Source organism: Eurosta solidaginis, chromosome 4 (assembly GCF_040869045.1).
Source record: "Eurosta solidaginis isolate ZX-2024a chromosome 4, ASM4086904v1, whole genome shotgun sequence".
Taxonomy (NCBI): Eukaryota; Metazoa; Arthropoda; class Insecta; order Diptera; family Tephritidae; genus Eurosta; species Eurosta solidaginis.
In genome coordinates this window covers 274461771-274480870 of record NC_090322.1, presented here as the reverse complement: position 1 = coordinate 274480870, position 19100 = coordinate 274461771, and the positions used below count along the sequence as shown (strand labels likewise).

The window sequence follows — 19100 nt, the reverse complement described above, 5'->3', positions numbered from 1 at the left end:
CTGAAGCTTATCCGCTTAAAGATATTTCAAAAAATACTATAGTAAAAACTTTTATTCAAAATTATATACCACGATTTGGTATACCATTAAATATTACAGTAGATCAAGGTTCACAATTCACCTCAAAATTTTTTACAGAATTAACTAAACTTTTAGGTTCTCATAAAATTCATACATCTCCTTACCATCCCCAAGCAAATGGCATGATAGAGAGATTTCATCGAACTTTAAAAGCAGCAATTATAGCATCAAACGACTCGGTTCATTGGTCTGACATTTTACCATTCATTCTACTTGGTTTACGAACTTCTATTAAAGAAGATTTAAAATGTTCATCTGCTGAACTTGTTTATGGCCAAACACTTAGAATACCTGGTGAATTAATTATTTCAAATAGTAATAAAGAACATGATTTTTCTAATGACGCTCTTCATAAAATAAGAGAATATTTTTCGCTTGTTCGTTCTAAAGTTTTTCATCATAACAAAGAAAATTTTTTCGTTCCTAAACAATTAGAAAATTGTGAGTATGTTTTTGTTAAAGTTCTTCGTAAATCTAATTTAGAATCACCTTATGAAGGACCTTTTAAAGTTATCTCTAAGAAACATAAAACATTTACAATTCAATACAAAAATACTATTAAAAATATTTCAATTGATTTACTTAAACCAGCAAACATACTTATTAACACTAATTTAAATACAAATACATTAAACAACAAAAAACAAAAAAAGGTTACATTTAATATTAATTAATAATTTGTTTGTTTCAAATTTTCTTGGAGGGGGAGTAAATATAGTGTTAACTACTTTGTACTCTTTACTTTAATTTTTAAAATAATTTTAATTGAGTTTTCGTGTTAACTTAAAATTTTGAATAACTTCAAAAAAAGAAAATTCTAATTAGTTGGAAAATATTTAAACTCAAAAATAAACAAAAATAAATTTTATATTACAAACCAAAATAAAAGATTCTTTTAAAATATCAACTTGAATGTTGATATACCCCCGCATTGTATTGTTGTAATTTACCTCGACTTCTGGTGTGTGGACCATACACCGTGCGCAGTTTCGAATCCATTCTTCAACTGATTTTCTACAGTTTACCCAGTAAAATCGCTGTTTAATTTTCTCCAGGGTTTTAGTCACACCCAAATGACCTCCACTAGACCCGTTGTGGAATTCCTCTAATACGGTTTTAACTCTGGATTTTGGAACTATGATGAGATTACGAGTATGTTTTCCGCCTTCACTTTCCCATACGCGATGAAGAACTCCATCAATTATTTTAAGGCTATTCCACTGGGCCCAGTATGCCTTAGCCGCAGAACTTTGTGGTGCAATTGCAGTTTTAGATGGTCTATCTCCAGCTTCTTTGGCTTCCATCACTTTTCCTATGTCCACATCACTCAGTTGACTATTTCTTATTGCGCTGAAAGTCCATTCATGTTGTTGTTGTAGCAATGCTCGCCCCACCTAATAGCCGCGACCGATCACAAATTGTCATCAATATCCTCTAACGGGAGTCCAAGGAAACTTGCCGTTTCAACAAGGGTGGACCATAAGGAAAGGGGTGTTAGAGGCGTTGGTTCCACATTACAATTGAAGAGATGGTTGGTGTCATGTGGGGAGACATTGCAATCGGGGCATACAATTTGTATGTCGGGGTTGATTCTGGATAGGTAAGAGTTTAACCTGTTACAGTATCCAGATCAAAGTTGAACAAGAGTGACACGCGTTTCCCTGGGGAGTACGCGTTCCTCTTCCGCGAGTTTTGGATAATTTTCGTTAAGTACCGGATTCACCGGGCAATTCCCGGCATAAAGGTCCGACGCCTGTTTATGGAGTTCACCAAGGACATGCTTGTGTTTTTTCGCTTCATACGGCTGGGTTCTCAGGTGCCGTATTTCCTCAAAATGCTTACGGAGATGACTCCTTAAGCCCCTAGGCGGTGCTGGTTCATCAATCAGATGTCTGTTGGGATGCCCAGGTTTCTGGGTATTCAACAGGAACTGTTTGGTCAGCATCTCATTTCTCTCCCTGATGGGGAGTATTCTCGCCTCGTTATGCAGATGGTGTTCTGGGGACATAAGCAGACAGCCCGTGGCGATTCTGAGAGCAGTATTTTGGCAGGCCTGTAGTTTCTTCCAGTGGGTGATTTTTAGGCTTGGCGACCATATGGGTGACGCGTAGCACGTAATCGGCTGGCTAATTGCTTTGTATGTAGTCATGAGCGTTTCTTTATCTTTTCCCCAAGTACTGCCAGCGAGGGATTTGAGGATTTTGTTACGGCTCTGAATTCTCGGAACAATTGCGGCTGCGTGCTCACCAAAATCTAGATCCTGATCAAACGTCACACCCAAGATTTTGGGGTGTAGGACGGTCGGTAGCGTGGTGCCATCGACGTGGATGTTCAAAATGGTCGACATTTGGGACGTCCATGTGGTAAATAAGGTCGCGGAAGATTTAGTCGGTGATAATGCCAGGTTTCGCGAGGCGAAAAAACTGGAGAGATCAGGGAGGTAGCCGTTTATTTTATTGCATAGCGCATCGATCTTTGGGCCTGGGCCTGTGGCCACTATTGTGCAGTCATCGGCGTAGGAAACGATTGTGACTCCTTCCGGTGGTGAAGGTAGCTTAGATATGTAGAAATTAAACAAAAGTGGGGATAGGACACCACCCTGTGGCACCCCTTGTTTAATTCTCCTTGGTTTTGATGTTTCGTTTCTAAATTGCACCGATGCCTGCCGACCACCCAGATAATTTGCGGTCCACCTTTTAAGACATGGGGAAGGGTAGACCCTTCCAGGTCTTGCAGTAACGAGCCATGGTTGACCGTATCAAAAGCTTTTGATAGGTCTAGCGCTACGAGTACTCTTCTATGGTGGGGGTATTGATTTAAACCGCAATTTATCTGGGTGCTAATGGCATTTAGCGCGGTGGTAGTGCTATGGAGTTTTCTGAAGCCATGCTGATGAGGGCATAGCTGCAAATTTGCTTGGAAATAAGGGAGCAAAATGGCTTCAAGCGTCTTTGCCACTGGCGATAGGAGAGATATCGGACGATACGACTCACCTATGTTAGCTGGTTTCCCAGGCTTTAGTAGCGAGACCACCTTGGCCATTTTCCATTTCTCAGGTATGACAAAGGTGGAAAGAGACAGGTTGAAGACATGCGCTAAATATTTGAAACCCTCTTTCCCTAGGCTTTTAAGCATCGGCATGGCTATGCCGTCTGGGCCCACTGCTTTGGATGGTTTAGCACGACCAATGGCGTCCTCAACCTCTTAGCGGTGATGGTGATTGGTGACGCGCTGAATTTGTGTTTATGTGCGTGTCTACTGGCTCTCCGTCTATCTTTGTCGACCGTAGGATGCATTATATATTTTCGGCAGAAAGCGCTCGCGCATTTTTTCGCGTCCGACAGCACTTTGTCGCCAAAGGCGATGGAAACTTTGTCTTTGTGCTTAGTCGGATTCGATAGGACTTTACGGTGGACCAAAGTTTACCCACACCGGTAGAGAGGTTACAACCTCTTAGGTGCTCCTCCCATTTTGCCCGCTTGTGTTCATCCACAAGCAATCTGATGCGTTGGTTTATATCCCTTATTTGGGGGTCGCCTGGATCAAGCTGTCTTATAAGGTCACGTTCTCTCGCTAAGTTTGCGGCCTCTGCCGGGAAGTGGGGCCGGATTTCGGGAATTCTCCCGGCGGGAATGAAATGTGCCGAGGCGGATTCAATGACCTTACGAAAGGCACGCTCCCCTTGGCGGGCATCAATCGGGATAGGGAGGGCAGCAAAGCGGTTGTCTGTAAAGGATTTATATTCTTCCCACTTTCCTTTTTTGAAGTTTATGAAAGTACGTTTTTCAGTGACGATGAAGTCGGCGGTACGCTCAAGCGAAATAAGTATGGGCAGGTGGTCGGATGCCAATGTTACCATCGGCTGCCAGTTGACGCAGTTTACGAGTTCTGCGCTCACGATTGAGATATCTGGCGAGCAGTGACAGCTTCCTACCATACGTGTGGGGGCGTCTCCGTTTATTGTGCAGAATGTCGTTTCTTCTATTTGACCCGCCAACATGCCACCCCTACTGTCCGCCCGCAAGTTTGAATGCCATAGATCATGATGGGCATTGAAATCGCCTAAGATAATGCGATTGTTGCCAGTGAGTAAGGCCCTGATATTAGGGCGGTATCCACTGGGGCAACAGGTGGCAGGAGGGATGTAGATGTTGATGATTTCTAGGTTTGCATCGCCTGACCGGACAGATAGGCCTTGACGTTCTAAGACATTGTCCCTGCGGTCGATGCCAGGATCAAATATATAATATTGCACAGAGTGGTGTATGATAAACGCGAGACCGCCTCCATTTCCGCTCTCGCGGTCTTTCCTGTGGACATTATACCCAGAGCAGGTCTGCAATGCAGATCTTGCTGTTAGTTTAGTCTCTTGAATCGCAGCAATGCGGATGTTGTGCCGCTTCATGAAATCAACTATCTCCGTAATCTTCCCAGTTAGTCCATTGCAATTTAACTGCAGAATTCTGAAGTGCATAAGGGGAGACGCCGTCACTCTGGGGGTAAGTGACGGGTGACTACGCCTGGGTTGTGGAAGGCCAGGACGCAATTGCTGTTGTGGCCCTGGGACTGGGCGTCCTTGGGCAAGCATTGGGGTACCCGGATGATTTGGGTTTGCGACCTGGCAACATGGCGCGATGAAACCCGTCGGGGGTTGCCGTCGCGGAGACCAGAACATCTAGGAAAGTGGCAACACCCAAGGCAGGAGCTGCATTGGGCGGATGTCGCAAACCTATATATTCTGTGCTGGCAGACGGTGCAAACGGAGGTATTGACTAAGAGTCTGTTTCCCTGACCTGCACGATTGCTGCCGGAAAAGAGGGTAGTAGTTATGAGTGGTATCAGCTGTTTGAGTTGTTGGCGCGGTGGGGCGCGAGTAGCAGCGGGTACTTGTTGTGGCTTGCTGAACAGCGGGGCTGCTGGAAGGTAGTGGGAGGGCGCTTAGGCGTAGGCTACGGGACGCCCTTGGGCGTGAACAGCAAGGAGCCACAAAAGATTTATAAAAGTTACGTGGACGTCGGGTTTTGGGATCAAGCCCAGAACAACCTGTCCGATGCAACCATCCCTTGCACGAGACACACTGAACAGAGTATGACCGTCCTAAAAAGATTCTTTTCCGCAGATGCAGCAAAACCATTTCTCAGGACCGGGGTCAGGACCCGAACCCGGATTGGATTCGATGCCTTCCCGGAGTAAGAGAATATGGAGCAGTCCTGCTGCAAGGAGCTGCTGGAAGGATGACAATTTGTGGGAGGGACGAAACAAATTAGATGGGGTCACACTGAAATGACAGTCCTTGGTCGGGAAAAATCCCGAGTCGCTCCGGTACATAGAACCGACTGCCTTGGGAATCGGGTTGTATTTGCATTAGCCTTATGTCTATTTTGCCTTCGGACCTTTCAACTTTGGAACAATGCCTACACTCTATGGCACACGGTCGTCGCGATAGCGCATCAGCATTTCCATGTTGTTCCCCATTACGATGCTCAATATTAAATTCATAATTTTGTAGCCTTTCAATCCAACGTGCAACTTGTCCCTCTGATTGCTTAAACTGGAGTAGCCATCTCAATGCTGCGTGATCCGTTCTAAGATGAAATCTTTGTCCATAAAGGTATTTGTGGAAATGTTTTACACAGTCCACCACAGCTAGCAGTTGCCGTCTAGTCACACAATAATTCATTTCAGGTGGCAGGAGGGACCTCGAGGTGGCTCGTTTTAGTTTAACGGCTGCTGTTTTGGTATATCCCCATTATTAGTTCCACCGCTTTGTCTTCTTTCACCAAAGCTCACCTTGGATTAGCCTCGTGTTGTACTACAATTTCGGGCAATATGGCCAGTCATCCCGCAGTTATAGCACTTGATATCTGCACTGCTGCGCCGGTTAAACTTAGATAAGGCCTCCAGGGAGTTGGACTTTTCAATTTCAATCTGATGAACTTTGTGTGCTGGCTTGCTCAGAAGAGCTGCTGTCTCTTGCGTCAGTGCAAAAGATACTGTTTCAGCAAACGTTCCTTTCGGTGTTGAGTACGCTGCTCGTTTCGTGTCGGAATCTAGTATACCTCTGACGAATGCTTGACACTTCATCTTCTCTATGAACTCTGCAGATTCCTTAGTGTACGCTAAGTGCGCTAGCCGCTCGATCTTTGTTGCGTACTCCTGCAGAGTTTCACCTACTTTTTGGAAGCAGTTAGTTAGTTCCATTTGGAATACTTGTTGCCTATGGTCACTACCATAGCGCCTTTCTACTGCCGCCATTAAAGCGTCGTAATTACACAGCTCGACTTCCGGAACAGACTGCAGTACTTCAGCAGCAGAGCCTGTAAGTGAAACAACCAATGCAGCGACCTTGTCTGCGGTACTCCAACGATTTGCTGTTGCTGTTGTCTCGAACTGAAGCTTAAAGATTCTGAAAGGCACACTACCGTCGAAATTTGGAGGCTTTACCTTGAATCCACTGAATAAAAAATTGGGATGAGTTGATTGTACCTCACCGATACGAGTTTTCATTGCATCTACTTCAGCTTCAATACTTCCTGCTTTCTCTTGTAATTGTACAATTTGTGCATCTCGCGTTTGCAGTTGTGATGTTACATGCAACTTCTGTGATTCTAGCTGGGAAAACATTTGCGAAATGCGAGTATCCAGCTGCGAATTTATCTGCAACGATACCTCCGATGATATTTGAGAAGTCAACTGAGACATCTTTGACGAAATTTGTGATATTGCATTCATAATCATATTCACGTCCATACCTGTTGAAGAACTCATAGCTTCTGCTTTTTCCTCAGTTCCAGTAGGCATCGCCTCCGTTTCCAGCTTGAACACATATTCGTCCACACTAATGTTCTCCGACTCCATAGCTTCACGCAATCGTGCTTGTAATTCCATTTTATTTCCAGAAGTAGATAAACCACGTTCTTCCAATTCCTTCTTAAGTTGAGGAATCTTAAGCTCACTCAACTTTGCCATTTTCATAAAAATAAAATTATTTTGAGTATCCCACTTCGACATCAATTGTTACGATTTCTATTTTCTAACTGACATTTATTTCAGAAAAAGCGTTTTACAAATTATTTAAAATCTATGAGCACTAAACTAATCGAATACAATTATAACAAGTATAAAAATTGAAAAGTATAAAAAAAGTTGTTTAACGCTGCAAGTAGTAGTGCCCTATTCAAAGTTTGTTACAATATGTTCTGCTTGTAATGTGCCCCGACTTGATATCAACTATCTCTTCAACTGTATTGTGGAACCAACGCCTCTAACACCCCCCTCATTATGGTCCACCCTTGTTGAAACAGCAAGTTTTCTTGGACTCCCTTTAGAGGATATTGATCAATTTGTGATCGGTCACACCTATTGGATAGGGCGAAGCTGTGCTACAACAACAACCGTGTTATCGATTTTGATGGTCCTTTGGCGCTGGGGGAATAAATGGGAATATAAAATACGATAGTTAACAAATATCGATTTATTTTGAATGAATTGCTCTTTTTTCCAAAAGTACTTTATAAAAATAAATATTTGCAGTTGTTTGCTAAAGTTTTGTATCAAAACTTGGTTCGGTTCAACCGTTCGGAATTGAAAGAAAACGTGCTTTTGCGTACTTCACCCTGTAGTTCTACAGGAGTCCTCGCAGTCTTTATATGTCACCGGCCCTGCCGATCTCGCCTCGCAAAACCTGGCATTATCACCGACTAAATCCTCCGCGACCTTATTTACAACATGGACGTCCCAAATGTCGACCATTTTGAACATCCACGTCGATGGCACTACGCTACCGACTGTCCTACACCCCAAAATCTTGGGGTAACGTTTGATCAGGATCTACATTTTGGAGAGCATGCAGCCGCAATTCTACCGAAAATCCAGAGCCGTAATAAAATCCTCAAAGTTCCTGCTGGCAGTACTTGGGAAAAACACAAAGACACGCTCATTACCTCCTCAGTGAACTCCACAAACAGGCGTCGGACCTTTATTCCAGGAATTGCCCGGTGAATCCAGTACTCAAAGAACAATACCCAAAACTTTCGGAAAAGGAACGCACACTCCCCAGGGAAACGCGAGTCACTTTAGCTCAACTTCGATCTGGATACTGTAACAGGTTAAACTCTTACCTATCCAGAATCAACCCCGACATACAAAACATATGTCCTGCTTGTAACGTGTCCCCACATGACACCAACCATCTCTTCAACTGTATTGTGGAACCAACGGCTCTAACACCCCTCTCATTATGGTCCAACCCTGTTGAAACAGCAATTTTCCTTGGACTCCCGTTAGAGAATATTGATGACAATTTGTGATCGGTCGCACCTTTTGGATGGGGCGAAGCACTGCTACAACAACAACAACAACAACAATATCTCGCATTTCGCTTCCCAAGGCAGCCGGGTCTATGTACCAGAGCGACTCGGGATTGTCCCGACCAAGGGCTGTCATTTCAGTGTAACCCCATTTAATTTGTTGTATAGCTCTCACAAATTTTCATCCTCCCGGCACATCCTTGCAGCGGGACTGCGCCAAATTCTCCTGCTCCGGGAAGGTATCGGATCCAATCTGGGGCCAATACCTGATCCCGGTCCAGAGAAATGGTTTTGTTGCGTGTACCGGAAAAGAATCTGTTTAGGACGGTCACACTCACACGTGTAAGGGATGGCGTACTTTAGTCTGCGCCTCAGCCACTCAATGCACTATAATCTATTTGATCCCGACATCGGCCGTAAGGACAGTGTCCTGGAACGTCAAGGCATATCTGCCCGGTCGGGCGATGCAAATTTAGAAATCATCAACACCTACATCCCTCCGGCCATCTGTTGCCCCAGTGGATACTGCGCTGATATCGGCGCACTACTCACTGGTGCAAATCGCATTATCCTAGGCGATTGCAATGCGCAACACGATCTGTAACACTCTAGTCTACAGGTGGACAGCAGGGGCGAGAAGTTGGCGGACCAAAAAGAGGAAAAGACGTTCCACACGAAAACCGGGAAACCCCCACATATATGGTGCGCAGCTGTCATAGTTTGCCAAACACCAACCATCCCTTTAATTGCAATGTGGAACCAACGCATCTAACACCCTTCTCACTCTGGTCCACCCCTGTTGAAAATGCAAGTTTTCTTGGACTCCCATTAAGGAAATTGCTGACAATTTGTGATCGGTCGGGCCTATTGGATAAGGCGAAGCACTGCTACAAATACATCCCACCACTACCACCAACGACTGCCCGTGAAGAAGCTATCGGCCGCCGCAAAGGTAAAATCCACCACCAGTATTTATGCTCTGCCGCCTACGCCCTAGTACGTGCTATGTAGCCCACTGCCGCCGCTGTCGCATCGTCGCCAATCTGGTGCCGCCCCTACTACCATACCGTACTGATATCTCCGCTGCTACGATGATAGTTGGCCGCCCGCTACCTCGCCGCCGTGCTGATCCCACCATTGCTACGACGATCGTTGACCGTCCGCTACCTTACCGCCGTGCCGATCCTCCCGCTTCTACGACGACCGTCCTCTACCTGGCCGTCGTTCAGCCGCCGTGCTGATCCCGCCGCCGGCGGGGAGAGTTTGCTTATTCTGGCTGTTCGTCTTTTGAAATCTCGCTCAGATTTACTAGCCAAATTAGCTGTCTTGTCAAAACAACGAAACCTCTTAAACCAACTCATTGGCGTTATAATGTAAATATTTTCAAAAGATCAGAAATGGCGCTGAACTCTTTAAGACCAACGCTCTTGAAAAACGACTATGGGTCTCTACTATAATAGGTCTTAACTTTTTTAAATGAATTTTTAATCTTCAGGTAATTGTTGTGGACTGGGATCAAAATGCCACTAAAATGCATCCCGACAACACATTCAATATTGCAAGATGGTTGGGAAACGATGATGATACACAACTGGTAGATTTAATGTTATTCTTAAAAAGTAAGCGGTACCTTATTCATTAACATGCAAAATATTAACATAAACTATTTTCGCAGCACTAGCAGCGGCTGAAGTGGATGATGTACGCGATGTACTGCACTATTATCGCCAGTTTGATGATCCTATAGTTCAATTCAGAGAAAATCAACGAATTTTGCTGGAACAAATGCAAGAAAAGGAGCGTGAGGAACAGACCAAATCAAAACCAATTGTTAAAAAATGGACCCCGAGCTTTCTTGGGCGATCATCATAGGCAACACAATAATAACATAAATTAATACCATCCGATTGCTTTATAACGACAACACTGTTTTACATAATTTCTATTCACTAAAATGAAAAGTACTTTATTTAATGTGGTTCCTATTTTTTTATTGTTCAAAATAAGGCACATTTGTTTGGTTTTATTGCATGATTTTTTTTTTTTATTATTCATTTTCTTTAATTAACACGAGCTATTCTTTCTCGCTACTTTATTTACTTTTATCAGCGTTCTAAATTGCTGCTACTTAAAACTCTAATATTGTATAAAAATTTACATTTATAAATGTGTGAGTTCAACATTAAGCTAATATTAAAATATGGAAATTGAACTTTATAATTTGTATTTGATGTGTATTTAGGATTTGAATTAAACCTGTGTGTCTATTAAGAAAATTACTAAATGAGACAGAAATAAAATTATAAATAGTGAAAACCTTGACCTTCAGCGGGTTTAGTAGGAGTGGGCTATGCCCCTCTTGTTTGTTGTATGAAGCTGAAAAATTTTGAGTTATCAGTTTTGTAATGGCAAGCAAATAATAAATAAATTACGATATTTTTCAAATAAATGGAATTTTGTTATTTTCAGTTTAGTAAACTCACAATCATGCAATCCTAAAATGTTTTCACACCCGTATAGGGGAAAAAACGTATTGTTTTGTATCTGTGGCATTTTATTAAAATTGAACTCGACAAAATATCAACAATTACAATTACAATTTACAATATCTATTACAAACATAACGTGATATCATCACCTATATTCGACTGTAACAAATGTATGTAATATTAATGCCCCTATTACCGTTTACACCTCAACTCTGGTTGGGTTGAAATTTCGCAATTTGGTATTACAGATTACAACTCAACCTGTCAAAAAAAAAATGTCGGTTGAGTTGTCTACTCTAACAACTTTTTGTGGCATTACCGTTTACAACCTTGTGTTGGCGTAGTTGTCAAAGACGTCAAAATCTTACAACTGATTACTAGCAGTTGTCTCATACAATTTGTGATCGTTTTGAAAAAATGTTACGTTTTAGAAGACGGTTCACCACGTAATTTTTAACAAAAAATTTCAAAGTTGGCATCAAAAGACACGTTTCGACCTCCGATTTAAGAATCCGAAAACAAAAATTAAAATTTTTGTCATATCATTTCGGTTAAAATTTTCTTGTGGTTGTATTTTGCCAGATTTTTTGTACACACTAATGCAGAAAGGCGTTGGACCCACCCAGGGCTATTTTTACAAATCGCGACCAAAGGCCGCGAACGCAGAAAGATGTTCTGTTGTTGTAGTTGTTGTAGCAATGCTCGCCCCACCTAATAGCCGCGACCAATCACAAATTGTCATCAATATCCTCTAACGGGAGTCCAAGGAAACTTGCCGCTTGCCGTTTCAACAGGGGTGGACCATAAGGAAAGGGGCGTTAGAGGCGTTTGTTACACATTACAATTAAAGAGATGGTTGGTGTCATGTGGGGACACATTGCAAGAGGGGCATACATTTTGTATGTCGGGGTTGATTCTGGATAGGTAAGAGTTTAACCTGTTACAGTATCCAGAACGAAGTTGAGCAAGAGTGACACGCGTTTCCTTGGGGAGTATGCGTTCCTCTTCCGCGAGTTCTGGATATCTTTCTTCAAGTACTGGATTCACCGGGCAATTCCCGACATAAAGGTCCCACGCCTGTCTATGGAGTTCACCAAGGACCTGCTTGTGTTTTTTCGCTTCATACGGCTGGGTTTCAGGTGCCGTATTTCCTCAAAATGCTTACGGAGATGACTCCTTAGGCCCCTAGGCGGTGCTGGTTCGTCAATCAGATGTCTGTTGGGATGCCCAGGTTTCTGGGTATTCAACAGAAACTGTTTGGTCAGCATCTCATTTATCTCCCTGATGGGGAGTATTCTCGCCTCATTATGCAGATGGTGTTCTGGGGACATAAGAAGACAGCCCGTGGCGATTCTGAGAGCAGTATTTTGGCAGGCCTGTAGTTTCTTCCAGTGGGTAGTTTTTAGGCTTGGCGACCATATGGGTGACGCGTAGCACGTAATCGGCTGGCTAATTGCTTTGTATGTGGTCATGAGCGTTTCTTTATCTTTTCCCCAGGTACTGCCAGCAAGGGATTTGAGGATTTTATTACGGCTCTGAATTCTCGGAACAATTGCGGTTGCGTGCGCACCAAAATGTAGATCCTGATCAAACGTCACACCCAAGATTTTGGGGTGTAGGACAGTCGGTAGCGTAGTGCCATCGACGTGGATGTTCAATATGGTCGACATTTGGGGCGTCCATGTTGTAAATAAGGTCGCGGAAGATTTAGTCGGTGACAATGCCAGGTTTCGCGAGGCGAAAAAACTGGAGGGATCAGGGAGATAGCCGTTTATTTTATTGCATAGCTCATCGATCTCTGGGCCTGGGCCTGTGTCCATTATTGTGCAGTCATCGGCGTAGGAAACGATTGTGACTCCTTCCGGTGGTGAAGGTAGCTTAGATATGTAGAAATTAAACAAAAGTGGGGATAGGACACCACCCTGTGGCACCCCTTGTTTAATTCTCCTTGGTTTTGATGTTTCGTTTCTGAATTGCGCCGATGCCTGCCGACCACCCAGATAATTTGCGGTCCACCTTTTAAGACATGGGGGAAGGGTAGACCCTTCCAGGTCTTGCGGTAACGAGCCATGGTTGACCGTATCAAAGGCTTTTGATAGGTCTAGCGCTACGAGTACTGTTCTATGGTGGAGGTATTGATTCAAACCGCAATTTATCTGGGTGCTAATGACATTTAGCGCGGAGGTAGTGCTATGGAGTTTTCTGAAGCCATGCTGATGAGGGGCTAGCTGCAAATGTGCTTGGAAATAAGGGAGCAAAATGGCTTCAAGCGTCTTTGCCACTGGCGGTAGGAGAGATATCGGACGATATGACTCACCTATGTTAGCTGGTTTCCCAGGCTTTAGTAGCGGGACCACCTTGGCCATTTTCCATTTCTCGGGTATGACAAAGGTGGAAAGAGACAGGTTGAAGACATGCGCTAAATATTTGAAACCCTCTTTCCCTAGGTTTTTAAGCATCGGCATGGCTATGCCGTCTGGGCTCACTGCTTTGGATGGTTTAGCGCGACCAATGGCGTCCTCAACCTCTCTAGCGGTGATGGTGATTGGTGACGCGCTGAATTTGTGTTTATGTGCGTGTCTATTGGCTCTCCGTCTATCTTTGTCAACCGTAGGATGCATTATATATTGTCGGCAGAAAGCGCTCGCGCATTTTTTCGCATCCGACAGCACCTTATCGCCAAAGGCGATGGAAACTTTGTCATTGTGCTTAGTCGGATTCGATAGGGACTTTACGGTGGACCAAAGTTTACCTACACCGGTAGAGAGGTTACAACCTCTTAGGTGCTCTTCCCATTTCGCCCGCTTGTGTTCGTCCACAAGCAATCTGATGCGTTGGTTTATATCCCTTATTTGGGGGTCGCCTGGATCAAGCTGTCTTATAAGGTCGCGTTCCCTCGCTAAGCTCGCGGCCTCCACCGGGAAGTGGGGCCGGATTTCGGGAATTCTCCCGGCGGGAATGAAATGTGCCGAGGCGGATTCAATGACCTTACGGAAGGCACGCTCCCCTTGGTGGGCATCAGTCGGGATAGGGAGGGCAGCAAAGCTGCTGTCTGTTGCAGATTTATATTCTTCCCACTTTCCTTTTTTGAAGTTTATGAAAGTGCGTTTTTCGGTGACGATGAAGTCGGCGGTACGCTCGAACGAAATAAGTATGGGCAGGTGGTCGGATGCCAATGTTACCATCGGCTGCCAGTTGACGCAGTTTACGAGTTCTGCGCTCTCGATTGAGATATCTGGCGAGCTATGACAGCTTCCTACCATACGTGTGGGGGCGTCTCCGTTTATTCTGCAGAACGTCGTTTCTTCTATTTGATCCGCCAACATCTCACCCCTACTGTCCGCCCGCAAGTTTGAATGCCATAGGTCGTGATGGGCATTGAAATCGCCTAAGATAATGCGATTGTTGCCAGTGAGTAAGGCCTCGATATTAGAGCGGTATCCACTGGGGCAACAGGTGACAGGAGGGATGTAGATGTTGATGATTTCTAGATTTGCATCGCCTGACCGAACAGATAGGCCTTGACGTTCTAAGACATTGTCCCTGCGGTCGATGCCAGGATCAAATATATAATATTGCACAGAGTGGTGTATAATAAACGCGAGGCCGCCTCCATTTCCGCTCTCGCGGTCTTTCCTGTGGACATTATACCCAGAGCAGGTCTGCAATGCAGATCTTGCTTTGAGTTTAGTCTCTTGAATCACAGCAATGCGGATGTTGTGCCGCTTCATGAAATCGACTATCTCCGTAATCTTCCCAGTTAGTCCATTACAGTTTAAGTGCAGAAATCTGATGTGCATGAGGGGTGACGCCGCCACTCTAGGGGTAAGTGACGGGTGACTACGCCTAGGTTGTGGAAGGCCAGGACGCAATTGCTGTTGTGGCCTTGGGACTGGGCGCCCTTGGGCAAGCATTGGGGTACCCGGATGATTTGGGTTTGCGACCTGGCAACATGGCGCGATGAAACCCGTCGAGGGGTTGCCGTCGCGGAGACCAGAACATCTAGGAAAGTGGCACCACCCAAGGCAGGAGCTGCATTGAGCGGATGTCGCAAACCTATATATTCTGTGCTGGCAGACGGTGCAAACGGAGATAGGGACTAAGAGTCTGTTTCCCTGACCCGCACGATTGCTGCCAGAAAAGAGGGGGGGAGAAGAAGACGGGGGCAGGGGCTGATGCTCAGCATTGCTACCAGCTCTACTACGAAGATAGTAGTTATGAGTGGTATCAGCTGTTTGAGTTGTTGGCGCCGTGGGGCGCGAGCAGCAGCGGGTACTTGTTGTGGCTTGCTGAGCAGCGAGGCTGCTGGAAGGTAGTGGGGGGGGGGGGGGGGGAGGGGCGCTTAGGCGTAGACTACGGGACGCCCTTGGGCGTGAGCAGCAAGGAGCCACAAAAGATTTATAAAAGTTACGTGGACGTCGGGTTTTGGGATCAAGCCCAGAACAACCTGTCCGATGCAACCATCCCTTGCACGAGACACACTGAACAGAGTATGACCGTCCTAAAAAGATTCTTTTCTGGCAAATGCAGCAAAACCATTTCTCAGGACCGGGGTCAGGAGACGGACCCGGATTGGGTTCGATACCTTCCCGGAGTAAGAGAATATGTAGCAGTCCTGCTGCAAGGAGCTGCTGGGAGGATGACAATTTGTGGGAGGGACGAAACAAATTAAATGGGGTCAAACTGAAATGACAGTCCTTGGTCGGGAAAAATCCCGAGTCGCTCCGGTACATAGAACCGACTGCCTTGGGAAGCGAAAGATGTTCTGTGAAAAAAAACTGTGGATCAGACCTCATATTTCGGACCCTCTCGGCCCATTTTGTGGGATTTTGTAAATATTTTTCGACAGAAAAAAATTTTAGTTTCCGCTTTCGGATCCTAAAAACGGAGATCGAAAGGCGTCTTTTGATACCACCTTTGATAAGAGTTAGATGGTGCACGGGCTCATAAAACGTTACCAAAAAAAAAAAATAAAATTTACAGCCCTAGTCTGCATTTCGACTTGGATTGGAATTTTTTCGATTTGGCAATTTTCAGCTCTATTCTGCATTTCGACTTGGATTGGAATTTTTTCGATTTGGCAATTTTGGCATTCTGTGTTCCAATCTCTTTCGGCCCAACTTCAAATCTAAAGCGGCAGTTACCCACCGACGTGTGCCGTACGTACGGACGTTTGTCATACGAAACACGTTTGACCGAACCCTCAAGCCCGTAGGAATCAATGTGTGCATCTGTGTACATGTACATAACATATTTGTGTGTGTATTGATTACAGCAAAGCACTGTTGCCATTGATCAGTTTGCATCCATGCTTATGCAAACATCAACTTTAGGAATTACAATTTTTAATGGTGCAAATGGTAGAAACAAACACTGAATAAGAATTTCTAGTTCATTTATTTGTAACCTCCAATTTTGTATAATAATTTTAGGATATTTCAACAAAATTGTAAACAATCATTAGGCCTTTTTGTATAATAACTGTAATTGGTCCAAACATAGCACACAAAATATTTAATCGACAACTCTGTCTTGTGAAAGAGCGATCAGCTGACACGTTCTTACGGAAAAAATCAAAATTGTTTTGATTTCTACGTTCCGGGCTACGTACGTACGTGCGTTGAACGTCGGTGAGTTTTCGTTTACATTGCACACTCATAAGCTAAGTCGTGGCAGCCGACACGTTTTTTCTACGTATGTTCGTGGGTAACTGCCGCTTAAGTTGCAAATTAGTTGGCGGAAAAATATTTTTTTTTTATTTTTTTATTAATTTATAACAGAATTTTAACAAAAATGTAAGTAAAACTTGTTAAGAAACGTAGAAGGCTTTATGATGATTGTTTTTTTTTATATGTTTCCAGGTCAAAAACAACATGTCAATGTCGAAGTCTTTGAACGTATTTGCCCCGCAAAAGTATCTAACACATACTTGAGGATGCTATTAAGTCGAAAGTTTTTTTGAACCTAAATAAGAAAAGAAGTCATTAAACTTTAGCACTTTGAAGTTCAATTTCTTACAATTCGAAACTCATCTCAAATGGATTACACAAATCTCGCAATATTTGCCTTTCCATTCTCGCCTGGCCATTTTCGTATACGTTGCTTTCCAACTCCACAAATAATGCCGCGGCTATTGATTCCATTATAATAGACAGCTATAATTTGAGTCTGTTCGTTGAGTCCAGTTATATGCCAAAGCAAGCTGCTGGAGTAGAGGAAGGTGAAGCGAAAACGTAAACAATCCTTGCGGAAAGAATAAATAGTGCAATGAAATTAGTATCCATAAAATTCAGAAAATGTCAACCATATTCGTGCAGGAATCCGTTTTAACAAAACTTGGTAGTCACGGCAGGGAATTAGCCAAAAGAACGACAAAAACACACTTACAATTATGAAAGCACTTCATTCAAAAAAATACAACACTGCGGCATATATTGCTTTTTTGTACCAAATGGCGTGGATAATAAAATATAAACCTTTTTCAGTGTTTTTTTTTTAATTTTCTTTAATTTATTTTGTTCCAATGTTCACACATTCCGTACAAACAGCTGATTTCGAAAAATCATTTGCTCGTCCTCTTCTCGTTACGGTTCCGTCGTAATGCAGAATACCCAACTTCGATTAAAGCGGAGCGTAGAACGGGAACGTAATCGAAATGCAGAATAGGGGTGTATACCAAAAATACATACAAATGTACAGTTGCGATTACTGAAATAGTAGTGCGCACTTGCGAAATGCATAAAAAGCGCGAAATATTTAAGGCCTCATTAAAAATGGGAAAATATACAAAGAAGTGGATAAAGCTGTTGATTGCTAGGCCACCATGATGCGGCCTAGCAATCATATTTTCCCATTTTTAATGAGGGCTTTAAATATTTCGCGCTTTTTATGCACTTCGCAAGTGCGCACTACTATTTCAGTAATCACAACTGTACATTTACATATGTATGTATTTTTGGTATAATGAATTAAGTAAATAAATGAAAGGCGCGATAACCTCCGAGAAGATTTTAGGCCGAGCTTCTATTCCAATTTGCGTCGTGCTCCTTTTAATTTATCCTACAAATGGGCGGGACGGGACTTACATGTTTTATGCCGACTCCGAACGGCAACTGCAAGGCATATGAGTTTTTACTGAGAAGCTGCCAAATCACTGGCGAGGGGTGACCCCTCTTAGAAAAATTTCTTATGAAAAAACTTGTTTCTAAAATTTTGATATTGCTTTGCTCAGGGCATAAACCCAGGCTCTTCGGTGTGGTAATCTGAACACGCTATCACTACACCACAGCGGCCGCCGAGAACCCCACGATTACTTATCAAAATAAACCGAAGGGGGGAAGGGAGGAAGCATAAATTATTAGCGACAAGCGTACGCTAAATTAGTACATATTCATCCCACAATGTGCATATCGTAAGGAGACAGTTTCGAGAACATAACCTCGTAAAGTCCCGCTTTAAAAAAAAAGACATGTGGAACGTGGACTAGATTTTGTCAAAAGGCACCCTATTTCCAAGTGGAGAAAATATGAGCAGACCTTAAAACTGGTGTATGGGATGGAAAACGAAGGAGTAACCACGATCAATGGAGTGTCGTGCTCCGCGCATGACAGTCAATACCAAAGGAAAGATGTCAACGCCTCATAGACGTTATGGGAAACCGATGTCCAGCAGTGATTAAAAATACCGGCCACGCTACCAAATACTAAATGCCTTTGCTAATTTTAGCATTAATATTGACGATTTAATACATATTTTAAAAGCCGAATGCAGTTCTAAAGAAAACCCAAAAATCTATACAAAATGGCACTTAAGAAATGCTTAAGAAAAATTTCGTTTGCCAAATTTTCTAATGCAGTACACAGCTCTTAAGAAATCTATACGTACTACTATTTTCTAAAGATTTCTAGGAACAAATTCACCCGGAAACTCTGGTTTTGCAATGAAATAATTGATTGTGTATTGTTTTTCAAGGAAAAGGTGAAATTTCGGAAGACAAACAAACAAAGTTAAACATTTATTAAAATCAATTGAAATTCATTATTCGCTGAGCATTGTGCGTGAATCACCGGGTGCTCATATTTCCATGCAAAAATATTACTAGCTACATATACATATTGTGACGAATATTAGCAACACTAAGGGATACTATCATCTCTAAGCCGATACTAAGCAGTCACTTGTATCTACATAAACGAATCAATAATTATGTCTACGCATATGT

At 43.4% G+C, this 19100-nt stretch overlaps 1 protein-coding gene across 1 annotated transcript in view; it reads left to right on the top strand.

Annotated features, from left to right (window-relative positions):
- Positions 1-10839, top strand: part of LOC137251527 (mitochondrial import inner membrane translocase subunit TIM50-C-like) — a 30563-nt gene extending 19724 nt beyond the window's left edge. Inside the window, exons 4-5 of the mRNA XM_067786290.1 lie at positions 9886-10009; positions 10066-10839. Of these exons, the coding sequence (XP_067642391.1) occupies positions 9886-10009; positions 10066-10262 (321 nt within the window). The 3' untranslated portion in view covers positions 10263-10839. The remainder of the gene's footprint in view (positions 1-9885; positions 10010-10065) is intronic.
- Positions 10840-19100: the final 8261 nt, after the last annotated feature.